Source organism: Astatotilapia calliptera, chromosome 13 (assembly GCF_900246225.1).
Source record: "Astatotilapia calliptera chromosome 13, fAstCal1.2, whole genome shotgun sequence".
Classification (NCBI taxonomy): domain Eukaryota; kingdom Metazoa; phylum Chordata; class Actinopteri; order Cichliformes; family Cichlidae; genus Astatotilapia; species Astatotilapia calliptera.
The window spans coordinates 24,380,252-24,401,266 of NC_039314.1; the positions used below are offsets into that span (position 1 = coordinate 24,380,252).

Consider the following 21,015-nt stretch of genomic DNA (forward strand, 5'->3'; position numbering starts at 1 on the left):
AATAAAAGAAGAAGAGAAGCTAATATTCAAATGATGTCTGACTATAGAAAGCAGATTAATGACCACTGTGCAGCTTTCATGTCACTCTGAAGAAAATTATACACTAATGGTGAAAGTGTTGCTTAAGAACACAAATCTCTAGCCTACAGTGTCTCTATTGAAGCGTCAAATTAGAAACGCCAACTCAGACACATGAGTTATTGGATCCAATGCATTTGAACTTCTACAAGTGACAGAAAGGCTGAAAGCACCAGAAAAAAAATATGCCTTGAAATTGTTCAAAAGTTTGTCTGTCAGGGCTGGTATATTATATGCTTTACATAAATCTTCTTTTCTACCACTGTTACCAAAGTGTGTACACTGAAGTTAGTGCAGGTAAAAAAAAACAAAAAAAACAACTGAAAAATTAATTTAAATTCCTTAATCATATAAGATTTTAATAAGTAAATAAAATGAACTCATATAAGATGCCCTTATGTGGGGTAAATCTTTGGGGATCTGAAAGACTTTTGTTTTTTTATTTACAAAGTGGGAGATCACATACAGTTACAGAGTTACAGAGTTGTGCGGAAAAGTCACAAAACGTTTGCGCGCTGCCAGCAACATGTCAAAGTCTAATTAAACACATTAGCATCAACACCATTAACAGTAAAGCTGCAAGGTTATATTTTCACACCGTGCTGAACCAGCATGGCCATAGCTCCGCCCTAACCCTCTCCATCAACACTTCCTCTGAGCAGGTGTTTGGTGAGCTCCTACTGTCTGTTTCACCTGTGGCTCATTTCTATTGTAATCAGCATTGATCTGCCGCCTCTTCACCAACCCCCAAGGTACATTTACATCCCCTGTTTTATGTACACATTGTTTTATTTACGCCTTTTGAGGAAAGAAATCTTTGGTAAGGTTCCAAAGGTAAAAGAAATGAAATTTATTGTTTAATTCTAAAAATTGGTTAACAAATGCATTGATGTCCAACCCTCTCACAAGGCTAGATGATGCAAACCTGTCCCTATTAGATGCTAAGCATAACAAAAAAAAAAAATGAAAAGAGACACTGAAAAAAAACCATTTTGGTATTTTACCCCCAAAATATGCTTCAAAGTCACACAAATAGGAATATACAGTAAATACAAAGTGTTATATAATTTTTTCAAGACGCAAAAACAAAATTAAGTGTCTAATCTACTGTCATGCTTTCAGTTAATGTCTGTAAGTGTAGAGAAACAAGTACTGAAAAACAAAAACTGACTGTAAGGACATCCATAGGTTTCCAGTCTGAGTCCAATCCGACCATTTGGATTCCAGTTGAGAGGAATCAGGCGGACGTAGCGAGCGATCACTTGGTGCTGTAGCTTATGCTGAACCACACTGTCTGCATTACTGTTACCTGCAAATGCCTTAAAGAAAACAAACAAAGACATAAAATCACAGTTAGCTGGTTTTGTGAATTTGCATTCATGCATCAGTCGACTCATCTTTTGTTTGTGAGACACTACAAAGATAACTAAAATTTCCTCCTGTGGACATTTATTGTAGTAGGATTCTTACAGAAAATGAACATTTCATCTCTTCATTGAAGCTGAACTACTATCCCCAAGGTATCTGTGAGAAGTGATGTGTTTGATTTTTCTCCTAATGGAGGGAATATTGTTGAGATATGGCCAGGTTTCTGGTGAATGGTTTCTCAATCAGGTAGAAAATTAGATTTGTGAAGCAGTAGTTGTAGTTTTATGTGCGTTAAATGCTTTGGTAAACATGTGGTCCGTGGAGAATAACATTTATTAACTTCTGCAATCCTAAAACAGCCTGTCTGCATTTTGTTTTAGCGTTTCAGCTTCAACTTGGACTTAACGTGATGCATTAAAATTCCTCTATGTACGTTTTAAACCTTTAGCTGACTGTTTTTCTTTTCTTCTCCCTCCCAGAACCCAACAGGGACATAAGTAAAAGACTTTTAATAAGTAAATGACTTCCATTATAAATTGCAGAACCTAGTGTGTTTTCCTAAAATACAAGTGCTTATGCTTTTTCTTAATATTCCCTCTCTTGGTGCTTTTCAATTAAAATGTTTCACTTGAAAGGTTACTTTGTGTACCTATTCTGATCATTATTTTTAATTAATATGCAAATACTGTAAACTCAACCTAAACAGCAGAATTGTAGCTCTGCGCGGAAATAAAGGATGGCTCAGTGAGCAACGTCCTTCACATGGAGGACATCTGCCCAGCTGGAAAGCCCTTAAACAAACCATTCAGTCCCCACTTGCTCGAGGCTCTGACAGGAGGGTGTGGAGCATGAGGTTAGCCGCTAATTCAAATCACTGCATTGGACTTCTTGACCTTGTTTGAAGTGCCAGGTAGGTTTGATTAGATAATAATAATAGTAAATTATTACTCAGGTTATCTTTATCTTACATTAACATATGTATGATGATCCAAAGGGAGCAAATACTTCTTTCATAATAACTTGTTTTGTGAGCAGCAGTAGGTTTTTCAGCTGGTTGTGATCAGCTCATATTCACTGCTTTTTGAGGCATCATCACCTTAAATATAGACTCATATCTAATACCCTTGATCTACATCCTAACATTTGACCATGAATGCCACAGCCTCTGTGCACCAAACATAATTCAGCAACACACGTTTAGATATCACTTGCTTTACAAACAGTAGTTTAAAATGAACAAGACAATATATGCATAGTTTAAGTTTCCATTTTTTTAAACGTCACTGATGACACTCAAAGTGTCAAATATGTAGAACAAATGTGAATTTGATAGAGGACACATTTTGTGACAAACTGCACAGAAATGCTAAATGCATCCATGTTTACATATGATGATATGTGAGCTGCTTGAATAATTTCATTTGAAATGACCGGCCTCTTAAAAAAGAAACGTTTTTTCATTTAAATTGTGGCCAAGACTTTATTTACATTTTGACTATGAACAAATTCAAGGGAGGAGAAAACAGAAGGGATGTGTTGAAGGTGTAAGTGGGCTGTGGGATGTAATTATTTTCTTATTACTGGGCAAGAAATCTCCATGCTGTCAATCTACAGCACACAAAAAACGAACTAATTAAATCATAATATGTATTATTCTGTGTATAAGGTTTAATTGCTTGTGAACTGAAGGTGCCAGAATGCTGCTTCAGAACACTTTAACCACTACTAAACCTACAAAGTCAATGAACATCCAGGAGTCATAACATAGACCAGGACAAATCTGCTCCACTAACATTAACAGAAAAATAATTAAGAGACAATCAGCATCAGAAGGAAATGAAAATATGTTATGCAAATCTAGTAAATTTACCTCTACTGACACTTAAAGAATTTGTATTTCTTAATTAGAACAGTATATACATCCCCAACACAACCTGCTCTTTTATACCATAACAGCTGATGCGAAGCATGAAAGAGGAGACGATGAGAGCGAAAATTGGAGAATGAGCGCTTCACTCAGCCTCACAAACTCTGTCCTCTAAGCTTAAAGGAAAAAGAGGTCCTGGAGGAATTGTGACTGATGAAGCTGCTCAGCAGTCGACTCTGTACCCTGAAAGCCGTGATAAACTAGGCTGACTAATATGCAGAGCTTTGGAAGGACTTCTGAGACATGCCACAGATTTATACCGACTTATGCTGTGTGTGAAATCAACAAGCTCTTAAGCTGTGAGAAGTCTTTTTTGTTCTCCCTCAGAAGGAGTATTAAGCTGACATTAGTTTTACCCTTGCTGTGAAAGTCTTAACTCTCCTAATCTTTAAAATAAAGCTATTTGCCACAGCATCAGCATGACTGGGATTCATTACCCACTAGGTGTGGTTTAAGCAAAAAGTTGTTAGATCTTAGAAAGTGATCAGAAAATGCGATGCTAATTACTTTGGCTTTTGTACATTTGAATAAACTGGAAGGTAGTTGTTAATATTCAGTTTCTGGCCAAGCAAAATTATCACTAGTAATGAAATGCAGACTCCTGGAAAGGTGATCTTTTTATTTAGTTGACTGAAAAGCTATCTGCTTTACTGACTTCTGATATTTTATATTTTTGCTGCTTACTTTCAACAGATTTCTGTTTTAGATCGAGCATTTTAGTCAAGACAATGCATTTGGATGTAAGCCCAAGATCACCTAAGAACACACTCTCGGTCATATATTTTTAACAGTTTCTAAATTATTAATGCTGTTATAATAACATAATTTTTTCAGTCTTGCTTCCACCAAAGAAGACATCAGAACATAGAGGAGAAAAAACACAGAGGTTTAAGAAAGAAAGTAACAATAGCTGAATTTCATTTAGCTCCTTCAGTTTCACTGCCATGACATTGCACTGTTTCTTTCCACGTGGTTCTAGACTCCTTTTTTAATTTCAGCATTTTTTTTTTAAACCTTTAAAAGAATAACTGAAAATATAAAAATCTTTGTAATTTTTTCTGTCCTTGCCACAACTGGAAAAATTGGTTTATCAATTCTACAAAATAACATGGAACATTCTCAAGGGCAAAATTGATATATATATATATGTAAAACTTTTAAATGCCACCCAACCTTTAACTCTACCAATTAGTGTTGAAGACTGATGTTATATTAGCAGATTAAACAACATTGGATCTTTGCCACCAATGACGAGAAAGCAGCGTCACCTAAATTAACACTGCAGGGGATTTTTTTAGAATTGGTTCCCCTAAATTTGGTCAGGTCAGAAGAGGGAATGCAAGCTTGGCAACTTACTAAATACACATATTTATATAATACAAAATTAAAAAGCATATATTTTACAATAAAATGAATAATGTATGTTTTATATTTTTCAACAGTAACTCCCTTCACATCGAAATCCCCCAAAATCAGTCTGCAATTCAGCTGGTCAGTCTCCCCAGGCCCCTGCCACTGCACCCCACTTGGGTCACATTGCACCTGACCTTAGTGTCTGTCTTGGCGTGTGGTTAACCCACAGGGCGGCAAATTGATGCTATTTTTTTCCCGCTTCAGGGCAATATCTCCAGTGCAGTTAAGTCAGAGGTCAAAAGAAGCCAGCTGAGATGGTTCAGGCATTTAATTAGGGTGTCTCATATGTGCCCAGAGGCGCCATTTGCCACTAGTTAAAACTAGAAACTGTTAGGGCCCCAGGTCAGTGGGGAGACCCCCAAGGGCTGACAAACTTTTAAACTACAACAGTGGCCGTGTACAAGAGACTTGACCTCCCTCAAGGGGCTCCATCTGACTACACTCACTGCCGTCGAAGTTGTGTACATGATTCTGTTTAAGCAAATGTAATGACAACAAAGAGGAGTTATTCTTCTGTGACTGACAGGAAAAGAGGAAGAGGGAAAAAAAAGTAAGACAGTGGTGAGTGGAGCCAATAATAATCAAATATTAATCAATAGATCCTGCGCCCTGCGTCCTGCATTCGGATTCACTACTGAGTTGAACATGTGGAGTTAGAGTTGTGACACTAGCAGTCAACTTGTTAGTATAGCTAGCAGGGCGAAAGATCATAAAGCTCATAGTTACAGTATTAAAACTTCATAACCAGTAAATAATAACATAATGGTCATGAACACTATAGTAGTTTGAGGGTCTTTCTGTGGATATTTACCTCCATCAGACCCTGAGGTAGACCCAGAACCTGCTCTAGAGATTATATATCTGGTGGAGGAATACATTGGGATCCCTCAGGAGGAACTGGAAAGCATTCCTAGAAAGCAGGACGTCTGGAATAACCTGCTTAGCCTGCTGTTCCCACTTCATATAACCAGTGGATGGATGAAACAACTTCTCCTGATTAGCATTAGAAAAAACCTGACTTAACCAATACACTAAATAAATGAAACACCATCCTGATTTTTTTTTCTTTCTTTTTTTAACACTAGAGGTTTGACTTCCACATTTTAAATCTCTCTTGATGCTCTCCCTCTGCAGTAAATTAATAGCAAACACCTGAAGACTTAGATTTGTTCTCTATTTCCACAGCTCAAAATGTTCACATAATTGTAGATGATGGAAACCTTAATACATTAACACCTTTACTTGATTTTTTCAGAAAATGTTGTTTTCTTTAGTCACGCTTCAGGCTCACTTTCCTCCAACTCTGATGACTCTGAGCTATTACAACAAACTCACCCCTATACTGCCTTCCTGTCGATACTGTTTCCAGTTGTGCCCTGCGTCGCTGAACATCAGCAGGTAGGCTGTCTGCCAGTCAGAACTGCCATAGCGGCCTTGTGTTGCAACAGCAGTGATTCGTGTCCGCCCACCCAGGTCGACTTCCAACCACTGATATCTGTCTGAACTCAGAGGAGACCAACCTCCAGCTCCTGGGCAGAGGGAAAAAGAGAGAGGGGAGGGAAAGAAAAACACCCTTAATAACCAGAGGAATTGAGAGTTGACTTTTCTATCTCATTATATATTTTTTGGAGCTTCAAAAAAAAAAAATGGTTAAACCTTGACAGTACAATACCTTTAAACTTTTCTCAAGAAAGTTAAGACTAAAAGAACACCAAAGGGGAATAAAATAAATTAAATAGTATCAAGAAGCACTAAGCTATACAAAAACATCTGCTGAATGCTTTAAATACAATTTCATAATTAAGAAGAACAAAAAAGCATTCAGGCAAATTTGAGCAAGTTCTTCCGAAACTGATTTCACTAAACAAACTTCTTTTTGTAGTACAAGCACCTTAAATGCAAATGCTTTATCAGCTTCTTTCTTTAATGTTTCATTTGGAGTAAAGAGTTTAATCTCTGGCTTAAAATATTTTCTGTGCATAATAAAAGCTGCAACTAAGACATTTCAATTCAAGTACACAATAATTGCGCCCTGAGCTCATGGGCTCCATATTACCACCGTACATGGCAGAGGCTCATAATACGGTGAAGACAAGATAAAATCAAAGAATTCTTCCTCCCAGGATGATTTCTTCCTGTCAGAAATGTTAAAGAAAGCTATAAGGCACTGCACCAGCATTTTTCTATTTGGCCTCTACCTCATTATGTTTCCTTTGGAAAAACAAATGACATGTTTGCACAATTTCACTGACAAACAAGCAAAAACAAAAACAAACAGCTTGACAGGCAATTATTAAAATACCAAAAGGTGATTTTTATGTTTGCAGTACTGGGTCACGTTCAACTGAAATTAGATAATAACAATAGATGTTACCAAAAAAAAAAAAAGTTTTTTGTATACAAACTATAAACAGATGCTTTTGTTAATCCTGCTTCTCCCTCATTAGCAGATCTGATTTTTTTGGCTCATAACTTAACTGCCTTTCTTATAGAGTTCATAACTCTTTTTCCTATTTTTTCTTTTAATTTGTTTGCAAATTAGTCATTAACACTTTATCTCAAAAATATCCTGCAGGTTGTGACTACAGGATAATTTAAGGACTAAGAGTCCTGGCCCAGTACTTTTGACCATATAGTGTAAGTATAATCATAGGCAAGTCAAGTCAAACTTATTTGTATTGCACTATTCAGAATAAAGGTAATTTAGAGTCCTTAACAGAACGCTAGATGAACACAAAGAGATATTTAAAACCTAACACAATTAGACACAAGAGACAACCAACACTAGAGTTGTTTCCCATGTTTGCAGACACCTTGTTATATATATCTGCCACACTAATAGATGTGACTGTCACTGTGAATACAAGTTGTTTCCACTGAAAGCTTAGTAGAAACAATGTCAGAACAGCAGTAAAACTATGGGAGGATCATGTCCTTTATAGACAGCTGTTTTATTCTGCCCAGTAATGACTGATCTTTAGACCATATGTGGACACAGAGGACAACCTATGAGAGGATCTGTTCACAGATGTCTATTTATATATTTTGCACTAATGTCTTCTGTAGCCTACAACTGTCCTTGTACACTAAGGATAATGGGTAAAGCAATTAAATAATATATAAATAAAATAATATGAAAAAGTCAAATCTGTCATCAAAGTAAAAAACAAAACAATATCTAATGTAACTATAGATATAAACAGTACACAAGTGTTCAAACGTATTTTGTTAGTAAGAAAAAACAATATTTAGCAACTTCCTATTTGATGAATCAGCAACCCCAGTTTGAATAAGATAATTTGTTCTCATAAGACAACTATCTTATCAAGATAATAATTTGAACACATAATATATTTTTTAAATGTCTTTTTGGACTTCAGGGGTTCTGTAACTCTCAGTCAATTGTGCAGCATCAGTCACTTTTTATCCCAGGCCAAGCTGAAATTATAATCAAAGCATAAAAAATATTATTCAACACACTGAACAACTTTGTGAAGGTTAAAGGAAACGGTCCTTATAGAGAAAGTGTGATTATACCAAAAACAGCTATAATTCGTTCTGATGTTAAAGCAGCTTGTGCTCAATTATATGTGTGTTTTTGGCTGACAAATCTATTGTTCATTATTGTTGTTGTTGTTTTTGTTGTTGTTGTTGTTAGAGAAATTAGAGAATGTTACGCCATAGTTCTTTGTTTTTTTGTTGTGTTTTGTTTTGGGTTTTTTGTAGCTCATTCCATTTATAGGCAGCAAAGTATTTAAATCCAGTTTTTCCAAGCTCAGTTTGAATAAGAGGTACAGCTGATGTTAAAGTGTCCTGGGATCTGATATTGTAAGTGCTGTGTTTAAATTGAGTCAGAAAGCAGAGGTAAGCAGGCAGTCTTTGCAGTATAGAGCCTCCTAAATAAACACCGTACATACATGGTTATCACATTTTTCATGGCTGACGAAGAATCACCTGTGATGAGTTGTAAGGTACAGTGATACACAGAATTGAAAGGTTTAAATGTGGATTTAGGAGAATGCATACAGATATCACCAAATATCATCAGTATCATTATCTTCCCAGCACAATTCTTTTTTATAATGAAAGACAATGATAATAGAAATATATGAATGCAATGTCTGCTTTTTTGTGAAAAACTTTTGAGTCTGTGATTAAAGCCCGCTGAGTCACTTGGTATCAGTAGAATTAAAAGTTTGAGTTTGAGACTTAAGCAAAAATTAAAGAAAAATCACTTCTGCTCTGCTCACTTAATCCTTTGTATCTTCTCAAGGAGTAGGAAGTTCCAGAATTTTCTCCGAGAACATTAAAGGCCTCCCAAATCCAATTTAATGTAGAAAAAGTTAAATGTTTTTGCATAGCCAGTGATATTACTTTCACACAGCCAACCCTTTTGGAACCAGAATCTGATAGTTCTTCGAGGAATCAATTTCCCTCCAAACGAGATATTATCATTTTGATTTCCAGCTTTTCTACTTAATTACAGTGAGATTACACATTAGGATTTTGAAGCTGACCTCAAAGTTGGGCCCTGCATGTTTGTCCAAAGAGACAGATGATTGAATACCCTCATCTGGTAGTTCAGATGTGTTCAATGCCATGGCCAGATTGCCTCAATAGTGACAGCTTCACAATTAGCTGCATGTAGCTAACAAAAGTCTGTTTTCCCATTATTTCTGCTATGTGAGGAAAAAAGGGAAAAGATTGAAATGGGGAAAAGCAAGGAATGGACAAAAGACATCAAGCATGTCAGTCTCACTGCATAAATTATGTCAGGCTGAGAAAAACTGGACAGATCTAATTAAAGATTAAAAAGTACTGTTCTTTGTGGACATTTGATCGATCATAAGTTAATAGAAATGGGAAAAAAAGAAAAAAATTGGGCTGTCTGATCAGCTGCTTGATTGATTTTTTTTTTCCAAGGTGTGCTCATCTGTCCAAATCTTGTATACCGCAGCTCACCAAACCTATCCAAAAAATGGCAAGTTATCTTGTCTGTACTTGAATGTTGCAGCAATTTCTGTGTGTAGCAATTGAAGCTTTCAGGTTGAACAGATCAGAATTAACGTATTGGGTGAGAGAGAGAGGACCCAAACACAGGACACATAAGCAGGTTTTAAAAAGAAAAGTGAATTGTTGAGTTTTTGGCTCTACAAAAGTCCAACATGATCTGACAAAGAGAATGCATGCACACATGGAGGACATACATGGGGACGTACATGGGGCAGGTGGAAAAAATTAAGTCAGGATAGACAAACCCAAAGACTGGAGCACTACTGTAAACAAACCACGAGTGCTCTTTTAGCAACTCACTGGTTTTATTCATATGATTCATATCATATGACTGGACTTTGACAGCCCTGTTTCCGTGTATATTCAAAAGAAGGTATAATATCTTATCACATGTTGTGAAATGAATTAAAAGTAGTCATAAATGTAAAAAATATCATTAATACTATTATATGTCATAAAGTAGAGATGTAGTTGGGCGATGAACAAAACTATTTATGATCCGATTGCATCAAACATCATAATTAATTGACACTTTAAAATATTTGATCCAAGTCAAACAGGTCTCATTTTGTTACATATTTTTTTTTTTTTTTTTTTTTTTTTTTTTTTTTTTTTTTTTTTTTTTTTTTTTTTTTTTTTTTTTTTTTTTTTTTTTTTTTTTTTTTTTTTTTTTTGTTTGCTTTGACTCCTCTCCTTTTGCATCTTACTTTTGAAAAAAGTAATCAGATTACAGTAACGCGTTACATGTAACGCGTTACTGTAATCTGATTACTTTTTTCAAGTAACGAGTAAAGTAAGGGATTACTATTGCAAAATCGTAATAGATACCGTTACTTTCCCGTAGGAACGCTGCGTTACTGCGTTACTAAAACCGTGATTTTTTTTGCGAGAATGTCTCATGACAGTGACATAAGCAAGTGCGACGTTGGTGACAGCAGCTGTGTGCAGATCAACAATGGATAATATATCGAGTGCGGGAGAGAGTATGAGCGTGCAGCGTTTAAAGTGTGGAAGTACTGACCTTACTTTGAGTTTGATTCCATAAAAAGTGACAAAAACATTAGCGTCCATCGTGCGTGGGAAGAAAACTTCTTTTTACAGCGAAAAAAACCCCTAAACTTCCGAGCAAGCACCCGAGTAGCTATGACGTGATGGGAAACTCACAGAGACACTCGCGCGGATTCTTCAACTGACCGCAGCACACCTGCACCAGGGTAACCCTCCGCCTACCCTGCTCCTGCTTTACAGGTGAAAATAGAGCAAAAGGACCGCTGAGTCTTTGACTTTATTTATTTTCTGCTGTGTTTTACTTGCATCTGTTTGAAAGAGTGAGTGAAAACACAAAAAATATTTTATTTTATGTGCTGGAATGTGTAGAAAATAAGTTTAAATGTTAAACTAATTTATTCAAGTCAGAGAATGTTGCATATAATTAAATGTTTTGCTTGATGCATAAAGTTAAAAGATTAAAACTGATAAAACAAGTTAAAAAAAGAGACTTTTCCATTTGATTACATTTTGTATGATGGATTATGTAGAAAAAGTAGAATTGGGCTGAAAGATCTATCGCTTTATCACCTCTTCAGGTTGTAAATCGTGTTTTTAAAAAGTAACTAAGTAACTAAGTAACTAAGTAATTAATTACTTTTGAAAATAAGTAATCAGTAAAGTAACGGGATTACTTTTTGGGGGGAGTAATCAGTAATTAGTTATTGATTACTTTTTTCAAGTAACTTGACCAACACTGGTTTTCAGTGCACCCCTGCATTTACTCTCATCTAATTTAAGTACTCCTGATTAGCCTGCAGTTCACACAGAATTACATGGCTGAATAGGTTGTGCACGTTTCTAAATGTTAAAGCAGTTTTTCTGATTTGATTTTGGTGGGAAATCAGTTAATGTTTAAACAGTTTGTTTCCTTCAGCTCATTTTTATTTATTTATTTTTTAGAAATCATAGAAATAATAAACACATGGTAGCTCCATTTTATTTTTCCAATAATTTGTTCCCAAATATTTAAATTAAATTTGCAAAAAAATAATAAACAAAATACAGTAAAATAAGGAAACAATAACTGTTTTAGGATATGAAGAAGGCCAGTTAGAGGTTTAGGCAACATTTGCATAATCATGGTTGCTCACAGGCTAATGCTGGGGTTAACAGTGCAACAAGACTGATGCGCAGTGATTCGAAGCAAAATTAGCAATCCATTTCTCTTAAACATCTGTGTTGTTCCATACGAGTCTGCTAAATGTGCTGGTAAATTAACTCTGAATAAGGTGGCTCCTTAGAGAATAACTATAGAGTATGAGGAGTGTTAGCAGCAGCTGGAGGAGACGTAAATGAACAGAAGCTGCTGATTTATTCACTGATTTCTTTGGAGAACAGTTGGGACTTTAAAATAAAAGCAGCTCTGGTTAATTAATCTGTTAACATGGACAAATTTTGGATTCTTTCTAGTTTTTGTGTTAATACTTTCAAAACGAAATGCAATCTGTTAAGGAATCCATAGTAATTCAGCTTTAGATTTAGAAAACTAATAAGGCTTTGTAACCTTAATGATCCCAGCTGTTAGTGCAAGAGATAAGTAAATGAAGCATTTCTTATTATTAGCAATAACTTAAATCCTCACTGATACTAAACAGTAGAGCCTGCAAGATTCTGTATTAGCAAACAGTTAAACCTCTCAGCTCAGAGGCTCCATACTGTCTCATGTTTAAAACATATTGTACACCTTGCATGCAAATCAGCTGTATCTTGCTGTGCATGTGTATATACCAATCAATATGAGTAAGGCCCTATGGTGGGTAACATATTTCCCTAACAAGTGAAACTTCACTAACTTGCGGGTTGCATCACGAAGGATATCTAGTGTAACAATATGCCAAAACAAAATGTGGAGCCAAATTAAGTACCATAGAGTGACACAGTACACATGTACAGGCAAAATGAGTGCTCTGATTTAGAAATGGTAGTTTCTTGTTTGCACAAAATCTGACGCACATCATTAGCTTCAGTTTCGTTTTTATTCCAAGTTTTATTCTATCTTCATCTCCTTGGTGATTTTTTTTTAGCCGTGCGGGGAAAAAAAAAAGAAAAACTAACTGATGTTGTTCAGATGTACTTAATCTTCCTTCAGAAGCAACACATCTTCTGTTATGCAGATCAAACTCGGATCCGTAAACAAACGGAACAGGTTGACAGAAGTGGAGAAACACAGTGGGTGTGTTTGCTCACAGCTTTTGCCATCAAACACACCGAGGAAACAGAAACCTGCAGGCTGCGCTTCCTGCTGTCTGTTAGGTGGTGAAAATCATTCACATCCTGAGTTGTGTCAAAGACAAAGACATCAAATTTCCTTTTTGATTTATGTCTCTGGTTTGAGTGTAAAGAAGCCAAATGATGGTGACTGATGCACCAAAATTTTTTCCCAGTGACCACGTAGCCACACATTCAGTTGTTGACCTCTATCTTCTAATGTGTTTGCAAAATATTCTCTTTGCCGATTAGTCAAATCACAAGGTGTCAGTTGATGTGAATCCAGCTGAAATGTGTCTTTAATGTTGCATGCTGCACCATCAGACGTGCTGCTGCACCATCAGACGCGCTGCTGCACCATCAGAGCAGAAACAAAGGAGAGCTTCCCTCTACATCTGCTCAAGGAAAACACTGGAGAGTTAAAAAAATGACAATGATGCAGCAATAATTTATTAATGTTAAACTTCTAAATTTTATATGTGAATACTTGTGAGTATAGCAGAGGGAGGGATAGAATAGTTAAACTATTGTAACACTCTTTGGCTTAACTACATCACCAACCTTGCCTGTTACCTTTGAGCCTGTTTCCTGAGATGACGAGTAGATGTCATGAAAAATTTTAATCTAAAACAACAAAATGTTGGTAAATGCCAATGAGATGGCAGGATCCTGGGGTTCTGAAGTGCATACATCTGGTTTAAAGACAGCTACCTCTGAGGCGTGTTCAGGAAATTCGCTCAACCCACCAGTGGAATTAAAGAGTGAAAATGAGAATGTTTATCTACAATAAAATCTATACATCTGCGTGAAGAGGATACATTTTAAAAAGTTATGACTTGATCAGAGTGGAAAGGATTCCCATAGCTGGTTACATTTTGCATCAGTGTCCCAATTCTGGTCAAATAACAGTATTTAATAAGATGGAAAAGTTATTGATTTGAATAAGCAGATAAATAAATAAATGATTGCATCCACTCTATTTTTCATCATAGGATTCAGTGGTGAGTCACAGAAATATGAAAAGGTTTCAGAAGCTTTCAAATCCATTATTTGATTTTTATTAGCTTTAAGAAATATATAATATCTTTGACACAATAGGAGAACGCTCTATGAATCTATTTTGGAGGATCGCACCTTCTATTTTAAAAGTCTTGCAAGCCCAGGATTCCTTTTATACTAGAAGGCACCGGTGAAAGCACAGACTGAAATATGAGCATTGAAAATGTCACTTATAATACTTCTTCAAAAAGAGGGGAGGAATATACTAAATTCCTAATACGGTATATGAAGTTTCCTATACCTCTGTAACTCTGTGTCATATAGTTTTATATTCAGTTTATGTTATTGTTTTTCTTTGTTTTGTAGGTTTTCTTTAATATTCTTGGGTTTTTGAATTCCTTTTATTTTGCATCAAGTCCATCATCATTCTGTGTTTAGTCTTTAGGATTTGTAGTTTTTAGTTCTCACTACTTTTGTATTCTATTTTCTGTTAGTGTTCAGTTATATTTAAGCCTTTGTGCTTTCGTTTATTCCAAGCTTGTATATGTTTGTATCTTATCAATTGGTTGTCTCTATGTTACATGTTTATATGTTATGTTACTTCCTGTCTTATTTTGATAGTCATTTGTGTTTTGTTCCTTACTTTTACTTGCCCATAGTCACGTCCAAATTCGTGGGCTGCATCCTCCTGAGGACCCAGCCTTTGCGGTCTACGTGGGCCGGGTCCTCAGAAGGTCAGGTAGACCGGAAGTAAACGGCTGTGACGGTCTAGCCTTCAGATCTGCGTCACCGCTGTCTCGGTGGAGTTTAATAAACTCAGCTGTCTGCTCCTTCCTATCTAAAATATAACAGGACAGTGGTGTAAATTCTCGACCATCTCTCACTTCTGTTTAATCGGTTTTCTGTTTGATGTTTATTCAGCTGTGTGAAAACCACCCGGGGGATTAAAAAAGTTTTTTTTATCAAATCTAATCTAATGACTTTAATCTCAATCAAACCGATTTACTCACGAACAAATTAAACACTGAAAAAAGCCCAACAATAACATTTTTAGGTTGTCTAAGTGACTTATAAATTACGTTTAACCTGAGTAGCGAAAGAATGCGGTGATCTGAAAATGATGTGCCGGGAGTTGTGCCGTTCTCGGTGGCTTCAGTGACCCTCGAGCTTCCGGCTAGCTATCAAGCTGGTGGATAACAGACGTCTCCGAAGACGTTTTGCAAACATGTGATATCTTGATAAACTGAGCATATTTGAAGTTTACACAGCTACATTCTCGCCTGAAAATATGTTAAAAGTTTATTTTGTGACCCAGAAAGAGTAATAAGAGTAATTTTAAAACTTAGTACCTGTCATGATCCGGAGTCTGTGACTCCGTGTTTATGTTTTAGTTTATTATTATTATTCTGTGGTTTTGGTTACCTTGGGTGTTTGTACTCTTCTGTTTCATGGTTCATGTTCCTATGTTCTGTGTCCCCCAGTCTGTGTTAAGGTTGTGGGTTATGTCATTACGTGTATGTTTTTCCTGTTTTACTTTGAAGATCCGTGTCTGATCTCAGTGTGTTCACTTTACTTTTCCCCTGTCTCGTCAGGCCGGATTACTCCCAGCTGTGCCCTCCTTTTGTGTCTCATTCCCTCATTATCCTTCTGTGTATTTAAATCTTGTGTCTGCCTCTGTTAGTTGCTGGTTCGTCTGCGTTTCTCCCGCCGTCATCCTGTGTGGTTTTTCCCTATGTTCTTCTCGTCGTCGTCGTCGTCTCCGTCTCCCTGTATCTCGGTTTCTTGTCTCAAAATTTCAGGTTTGTTTTTCCTTAGTTGTTCCCAGTTTAGGCTTTCTTAGTTTTAAGCTCACCCTCACCATCTCTGTTTGTGTCTACTTTTGCTAAATAAACTCACTTGCACCAGAGCTGCCGCATCTTGGGTCCTAAATAATTCACACACGGAATTGGTTGAGCCGCGCTATGAATTCTGGGATATGGTAGGCCACGAAGGACACACCGACCCATCCTTCAAATTCGGGGAAAATGAGGATGCATTTGTCGGCTGCATTTGAGTCTACGAATTTGGACAGCCTTCGTCGCATCGCTGTGACGTAATTGGCCTACAAATGCGGCCTCAGGAGGATGCAGCCCGTGAATTTGGACACCCCCTCATGTCTCATTTTCAGACTTGGTTCAGCTGTGTCTTGTTCCCCTGGTGTTTCCACTCTGTCCTAATTAACTTAGTGTATAAATAGCCATATATTTCCTCTGACCTCTGTTAGATTTTTTTTTTTTTGTGTCCCTTGCTTGGTTGTTGTCGTCCCTCATGTTTGCTGGGTGACTTTTGATTCTGCTGTTTATATTTGTTTTTTGGATTTGTGACTGACTTCTATAATCCAACTAACTTAGGTTCAGGTTGTTTATTAAGTTTTGCATTGAAACCTCTTAATTTTTGTCCCTTTTCCACCACTTACAACACTGGTTATATTCTAGTCCATGCATTTCTAACTTCTAGCCTATACATAATTTCTTGTTATTAGCTTATTCTCAAAGCTCCCAGTGAAGTTATTCAGTTGAGTTTAAAAACCACACTGAGAGCACTATCAGGGAGGAGGGAGAGAGATCATATTTCTCCTAAATGTCAATGCCAGATTTAATTTGTGAGTAGAAGGGATTCAAACTCTTGAATGATCAGCCCATAATATTTAGTCATAGTACATCATTCTCAAACTGCAGGCTTACTTGCAGGAGTTTCCAAAAATAAAATGGGAGGCTGAACTTTTAGCTATTGGTCTACTCTGCTGTGAAAACTATTCCTAGTTGGAGTTCAGGAAATTAGGCTTAAAACTTCTTGATTGAGTTTATAGTTAGGGCTGGGTCAAGTTGCAATAGACTGAAACTTCAGTGGGACTCTCAATGACTCTCAATTTTTATTTATTTATTTATTTAAACTCTGCATGCAATCTCTGCCACAACTGCATGTCATTACCTTTTGTCTACTCTGTCCTGTACAGAGGTATTGCTTTTCTTTTCTTTCCTTTCTTTACCCCTAAGCCTCCAGTGTGTGGGAGGGAGATGACTGCTGCTACTTGAGCCTTGGTTATTTCAGAGCTATCTTGCTCCCAAGCATCATGCTGTCCTTGTGCAAAAAGGACTGTTAAATCATTGGCATTAACTCTCTAATATTGTAGGTGTTAAGGGGCTTTTTACCATAATATAAGTGTTTGTGAATCTGTGCTATATAGAAAAACTAAACTTTAGTTTATCTAGCTTCTTAACAACAGCTCCTTTTAGAGTTATGCCCTCCAATTTCATATTGACAGTTGTACATCGGTTGCTGAAACACAGCAGTGGATGGAGTTGCTAAAATCTGCAGAATCGCTCATATCACACAGTTTCACACTTTCGTTTGAGTAAGTATTAATATGAAAAGTAATGCCTACCTTGTGCCCTAAGAACAACACTTAGGAGAATCCATGTGGAAAGCTAATGGAGTTTGATTTATTGATCAAAAACATTTCAGCCAAGACAAATGCAGTAATTACTGTTACTCACCTTCTCTCCGGTTCAGCTTGGCAAAGCCGGGTCCATGGCTGCCGGATAATTGTGATGAGCTCCTGAACGATGATGGTGGCAGGTTGGATACTAGCGGACTGTGACACACCTCTGAGAATCAGAGAACACATAATTTAAAACAATAGGTGAGCATACACCTCGTCATTGTTGCAAATGTTAAACAACAATAGAGATTAATGTTCATGATTAGCTTTAAGCTGTGTAGTGTTCTCGCCATCTGACAAAACACATTCATTTAACATAATGGCCAACAGTGGAGTGGATCAGTCATGTCATGTGAGGCTACTCATACTGTCTAATTCTTATTGACTATATTAAATTGATGCCGAGTGTGGTACGATACAACATTTAGCCTTTCTTTCAATTTACAGACTCAGCAGCATCTTTCAGCTTTATCAGTTTCTCCAAGGATTACATGAATATACATAATTACATTTTTACGTTCATTTAAAAAAACACTGCAAGCATAAGTTCAAGGCAACATTTTGTCAGTTATAAGCAATAAAGAAAAGAAATATGCAGATTTTTGTGCATTCATGTCTGATAAACAGTTATTTAACAAACTAAAATGTTCAGTAATCCGCTGAAGTGACTTGAGGATTGGACTTCAGCTAAATCCTCCTGCTAGATGATCTTTGTGGCCGGGAGCCAAATATCTTAGAGAGCTTGGAGAGAGAGATATCTCTTGGTGAGATTATATAAATGAAGCATCTTAAGCTTTGTTTAGTCTAGATTTAATCAGACTTTGCCTTCCTGCTTTGATATTGGATTTCTGCCTGTTCTGGGAAATTAGACAGAAAGTTTGACTTTGCTTTCACTTTCATCATTTTAATTGTGCTTAAACAACACGGTACAGCGATTTTTGCAATGTAAAAAGTAAAGCATTAAAAATCAAGTACAAAATTACTCTGGATTATAAACAAAAGTACTGACATTAAGGATAAAAATGATCAGAAGCTAAATACAATTGAACTTTTTGATAAAGCGTAAAAGGCATTTGTGTGTTTACACAGTTTAAAGATTATTTGCATAAAATGTTTTTGTTTTTTTTTAAGATTCTACTCTGAAAGATCTACATCTGTGCACTTCATCTCCAAACAAAAGCACCTTTGTCTGGCAGCTGATAAAGGGGAGCAACTTAAAGAGAATGCATAATTATAAAAATCTACTAATGTCTCCTTGATACTTGAAAGGACTTCCACAATTGTCTACAGTCAGGTGTTCCTGTTCCTATGACAATTGATGATTTGCAATATATTTTTAGTTTTTCACCCCACCCCTTCCTGAATGAAAGTGCCATCTAGTCTATCTTTTCAATTATCAACTGAGAGAGGTGAAGCTGACAGCTGCATTTTTCATCCCCTTTCAATGTGTATGAAAAAGACACTTAGAGTCTGGACTTGAAAATTAAGGTGTAAACAGATCTTCTTTCGGTGAAACACCGAAGATTAAAACCGTATATATGTTTAGGCATACCATGGTGTTTGTGCCATTGCCTACACGAAACAAAATACCTATATAGATTTCCAAGAATGCCAAGGTTGGAAATTAATATGAAAGAGAGGTATAATGTGTACTGTTTGTGGTTTTGTGTGTCTAAAATTATGCAAAGATAAGAAATAAAGTTTTCATGAGTAAGAGATCATTTGATTCTTTAAGCGGAGAAGTTATTATGTAGTCGGTTTCCATTTCTGTGTTGCTGTCAAAGCTAATTTTGAATACAAGGTGTCCTTTAGCGGCAGTGTGTAGCGACAGTAGTGAGATGGATAGCTCACTTCCAACTAGTCACATATGGGTGCTCATACGTCACGCTTTCCTGATTTTTTTCAAACATTTATTTAAGTTAAACCAGACCATGTAGTTTTAGTTAGTTTTAAGTAAAAAAAGAAACTTGCAACACAAATGTCCAAACAGGACATTAACCACAACACCCTGCTAACTTCCAAATCTAGACCTTGTGCCTTAAAACACAACTGTTTTAATTTCTCAGGAAAAATATTGCTGCATTAAGTGCATCAAGGACTAAAAGCAAAGGTGACATTCTACATAGTGAGACAGGTATTTCACAAATAGGCAGAATGTGATGATGCAGGATGACTAGGCGTTGGTTGTATTTCCAGCAAACATATGTGATAAAGATATAATTCAAAACTGCAATAATAATAATCAGTATCTTTGAATATATTGTTCGAACTCCTATGAAACATTATAATACAAGATATTTCAGGCATTCTTGAATGTCAACATTTTAATGATTTAAAATATATTTGAAATTTCTCGTGTCCATTTAAAAAGAAATTTAAAGAGAACTTCGAGACCTTGTTCTTATTTTGTTCAGTGTCCAGTTATTCATTTATTACATATTTGAAATGCAGCTTTTTGTGGGTTGAAATTAAAGACCTTCACTGAGTTCACCTATGCACATTTAGCAACAGAAAGCACAGGATAAAGTCATAGGCTGAGGAGTGCAATGCTTCTGAAACTGGACCACATTTCCTGGTTCCACTTCTTAAAAAGGGTGACCACTGTCCGGTGTCAATACAGAGGCACTATCCCTAACGTCTATCTGACGCTGCAGAGGTGTGTCAGTCAACTTTAAGAAACCCAAAGCAAAGCTTTGTCACTTTTTGACTGCTTCAGTGACCTCGGCCACCCTGATAAGCGAGTCATCCCCATCGTCCCCTGCTCTGCTTCCACTTTGAGGATCTCCTCAATTCCTCTCACATTCTTTAAAGTATTCTTTGCAACAACTGACTATAACCTCAGTTAAGGTCAGCACCACTCTGTCCCCACTGTATACACTTTGAAAAGGAGGTTGCTTGCCCTTCTGCAGTTACCTGACGGTTTCTCAGAAGTGCCGTGATGTTGGCTGAAAGTCTTGCTCGATGGCCTACCTAAACTCCTCCTACATCCAAGTTTTTGCTTCACGTACTGCAAGGACCTCACTCCAACTGTCCTTTTTGTACCTGTCAGCTGCCTCCTGAGTGTCACAACCTAACTAAGCCCAATAGAACTTCTTCTTCTGCTGTTTCACACTCATGTATATGAAGCTAAACCTGTGGATTGATAAATGTTGTAATTTTTCCAAATTGGATTCTAATGGTTGTAATACCTTTTAAGGGCTTCTCTTAAGAAAACTTAAGTTTAACTAACTTTAACTATTAGGTCTGCACTCACTCAATCATAACATTTTATAGGTCCATTAGCTGGTGTTGTTAGCTGTGAAGCTGCATAGACAATCACAGAATTGTGCATAATGAATTAAGATGGCTCTGAACACTTACTGCTTACTCAACTGGAGCTCAGTTTCTCATGGAAGAGTTAAGACATAAAACAGAGACCACACAGTACAATTAAATTCTCTGGTACTCATTATACTCACTTTTTTGGTTATTTCTTTCC

General features: G+C 36.6%; 1 protein-coding gene and 1 long non-coding RNA gene across 5 annotated transcripts in view; one reads left to right on the plus strand and one right to left on the minus strand.

Annotated features, from left to right (window-relative positions):
* Positions 1-21,015, minus strand: part of LOC113034749 (contactin-associated protein-like 4) — a 95,061-nt gene that overhangs the window by 45,973 nt on the left and 28,073 nt on the right. For all 4 annotated transcript variants that reach the window (XM_026189729.1, XM_026189730.1, XM_026189728.1 and 1 more), the window contains exons 3-5: positions 17,593-17,703; positions 6,122-6,315; positions 1,250-1,397 (exon numbers count right to left, since the gene is read on the minus strand). In XM_026189729.1, coding sequence (XP_026045514.1) covers positions 1,250-1,397; positions 6,122-6,315; positions 17,593-17,703 — 453 coding nt within the window. The remainder of the gene's footprint in view (positions 1-1,249; positions 1,398-6,121; positions 6,316-17,592; positions 17,704-21,015) is intronic.
* Positions 15,729-19,461, plus strand: LOC113034750 (uncharacterized). The gene is made up of 3 exons (XR_003274233.1): positions 15,729-15,855; positions 17,609-17,738; positions 18,669-19,461. It is a non-coding gene; the product is annotated as an uncharacterized LOC113034750 (long non-coding RNA).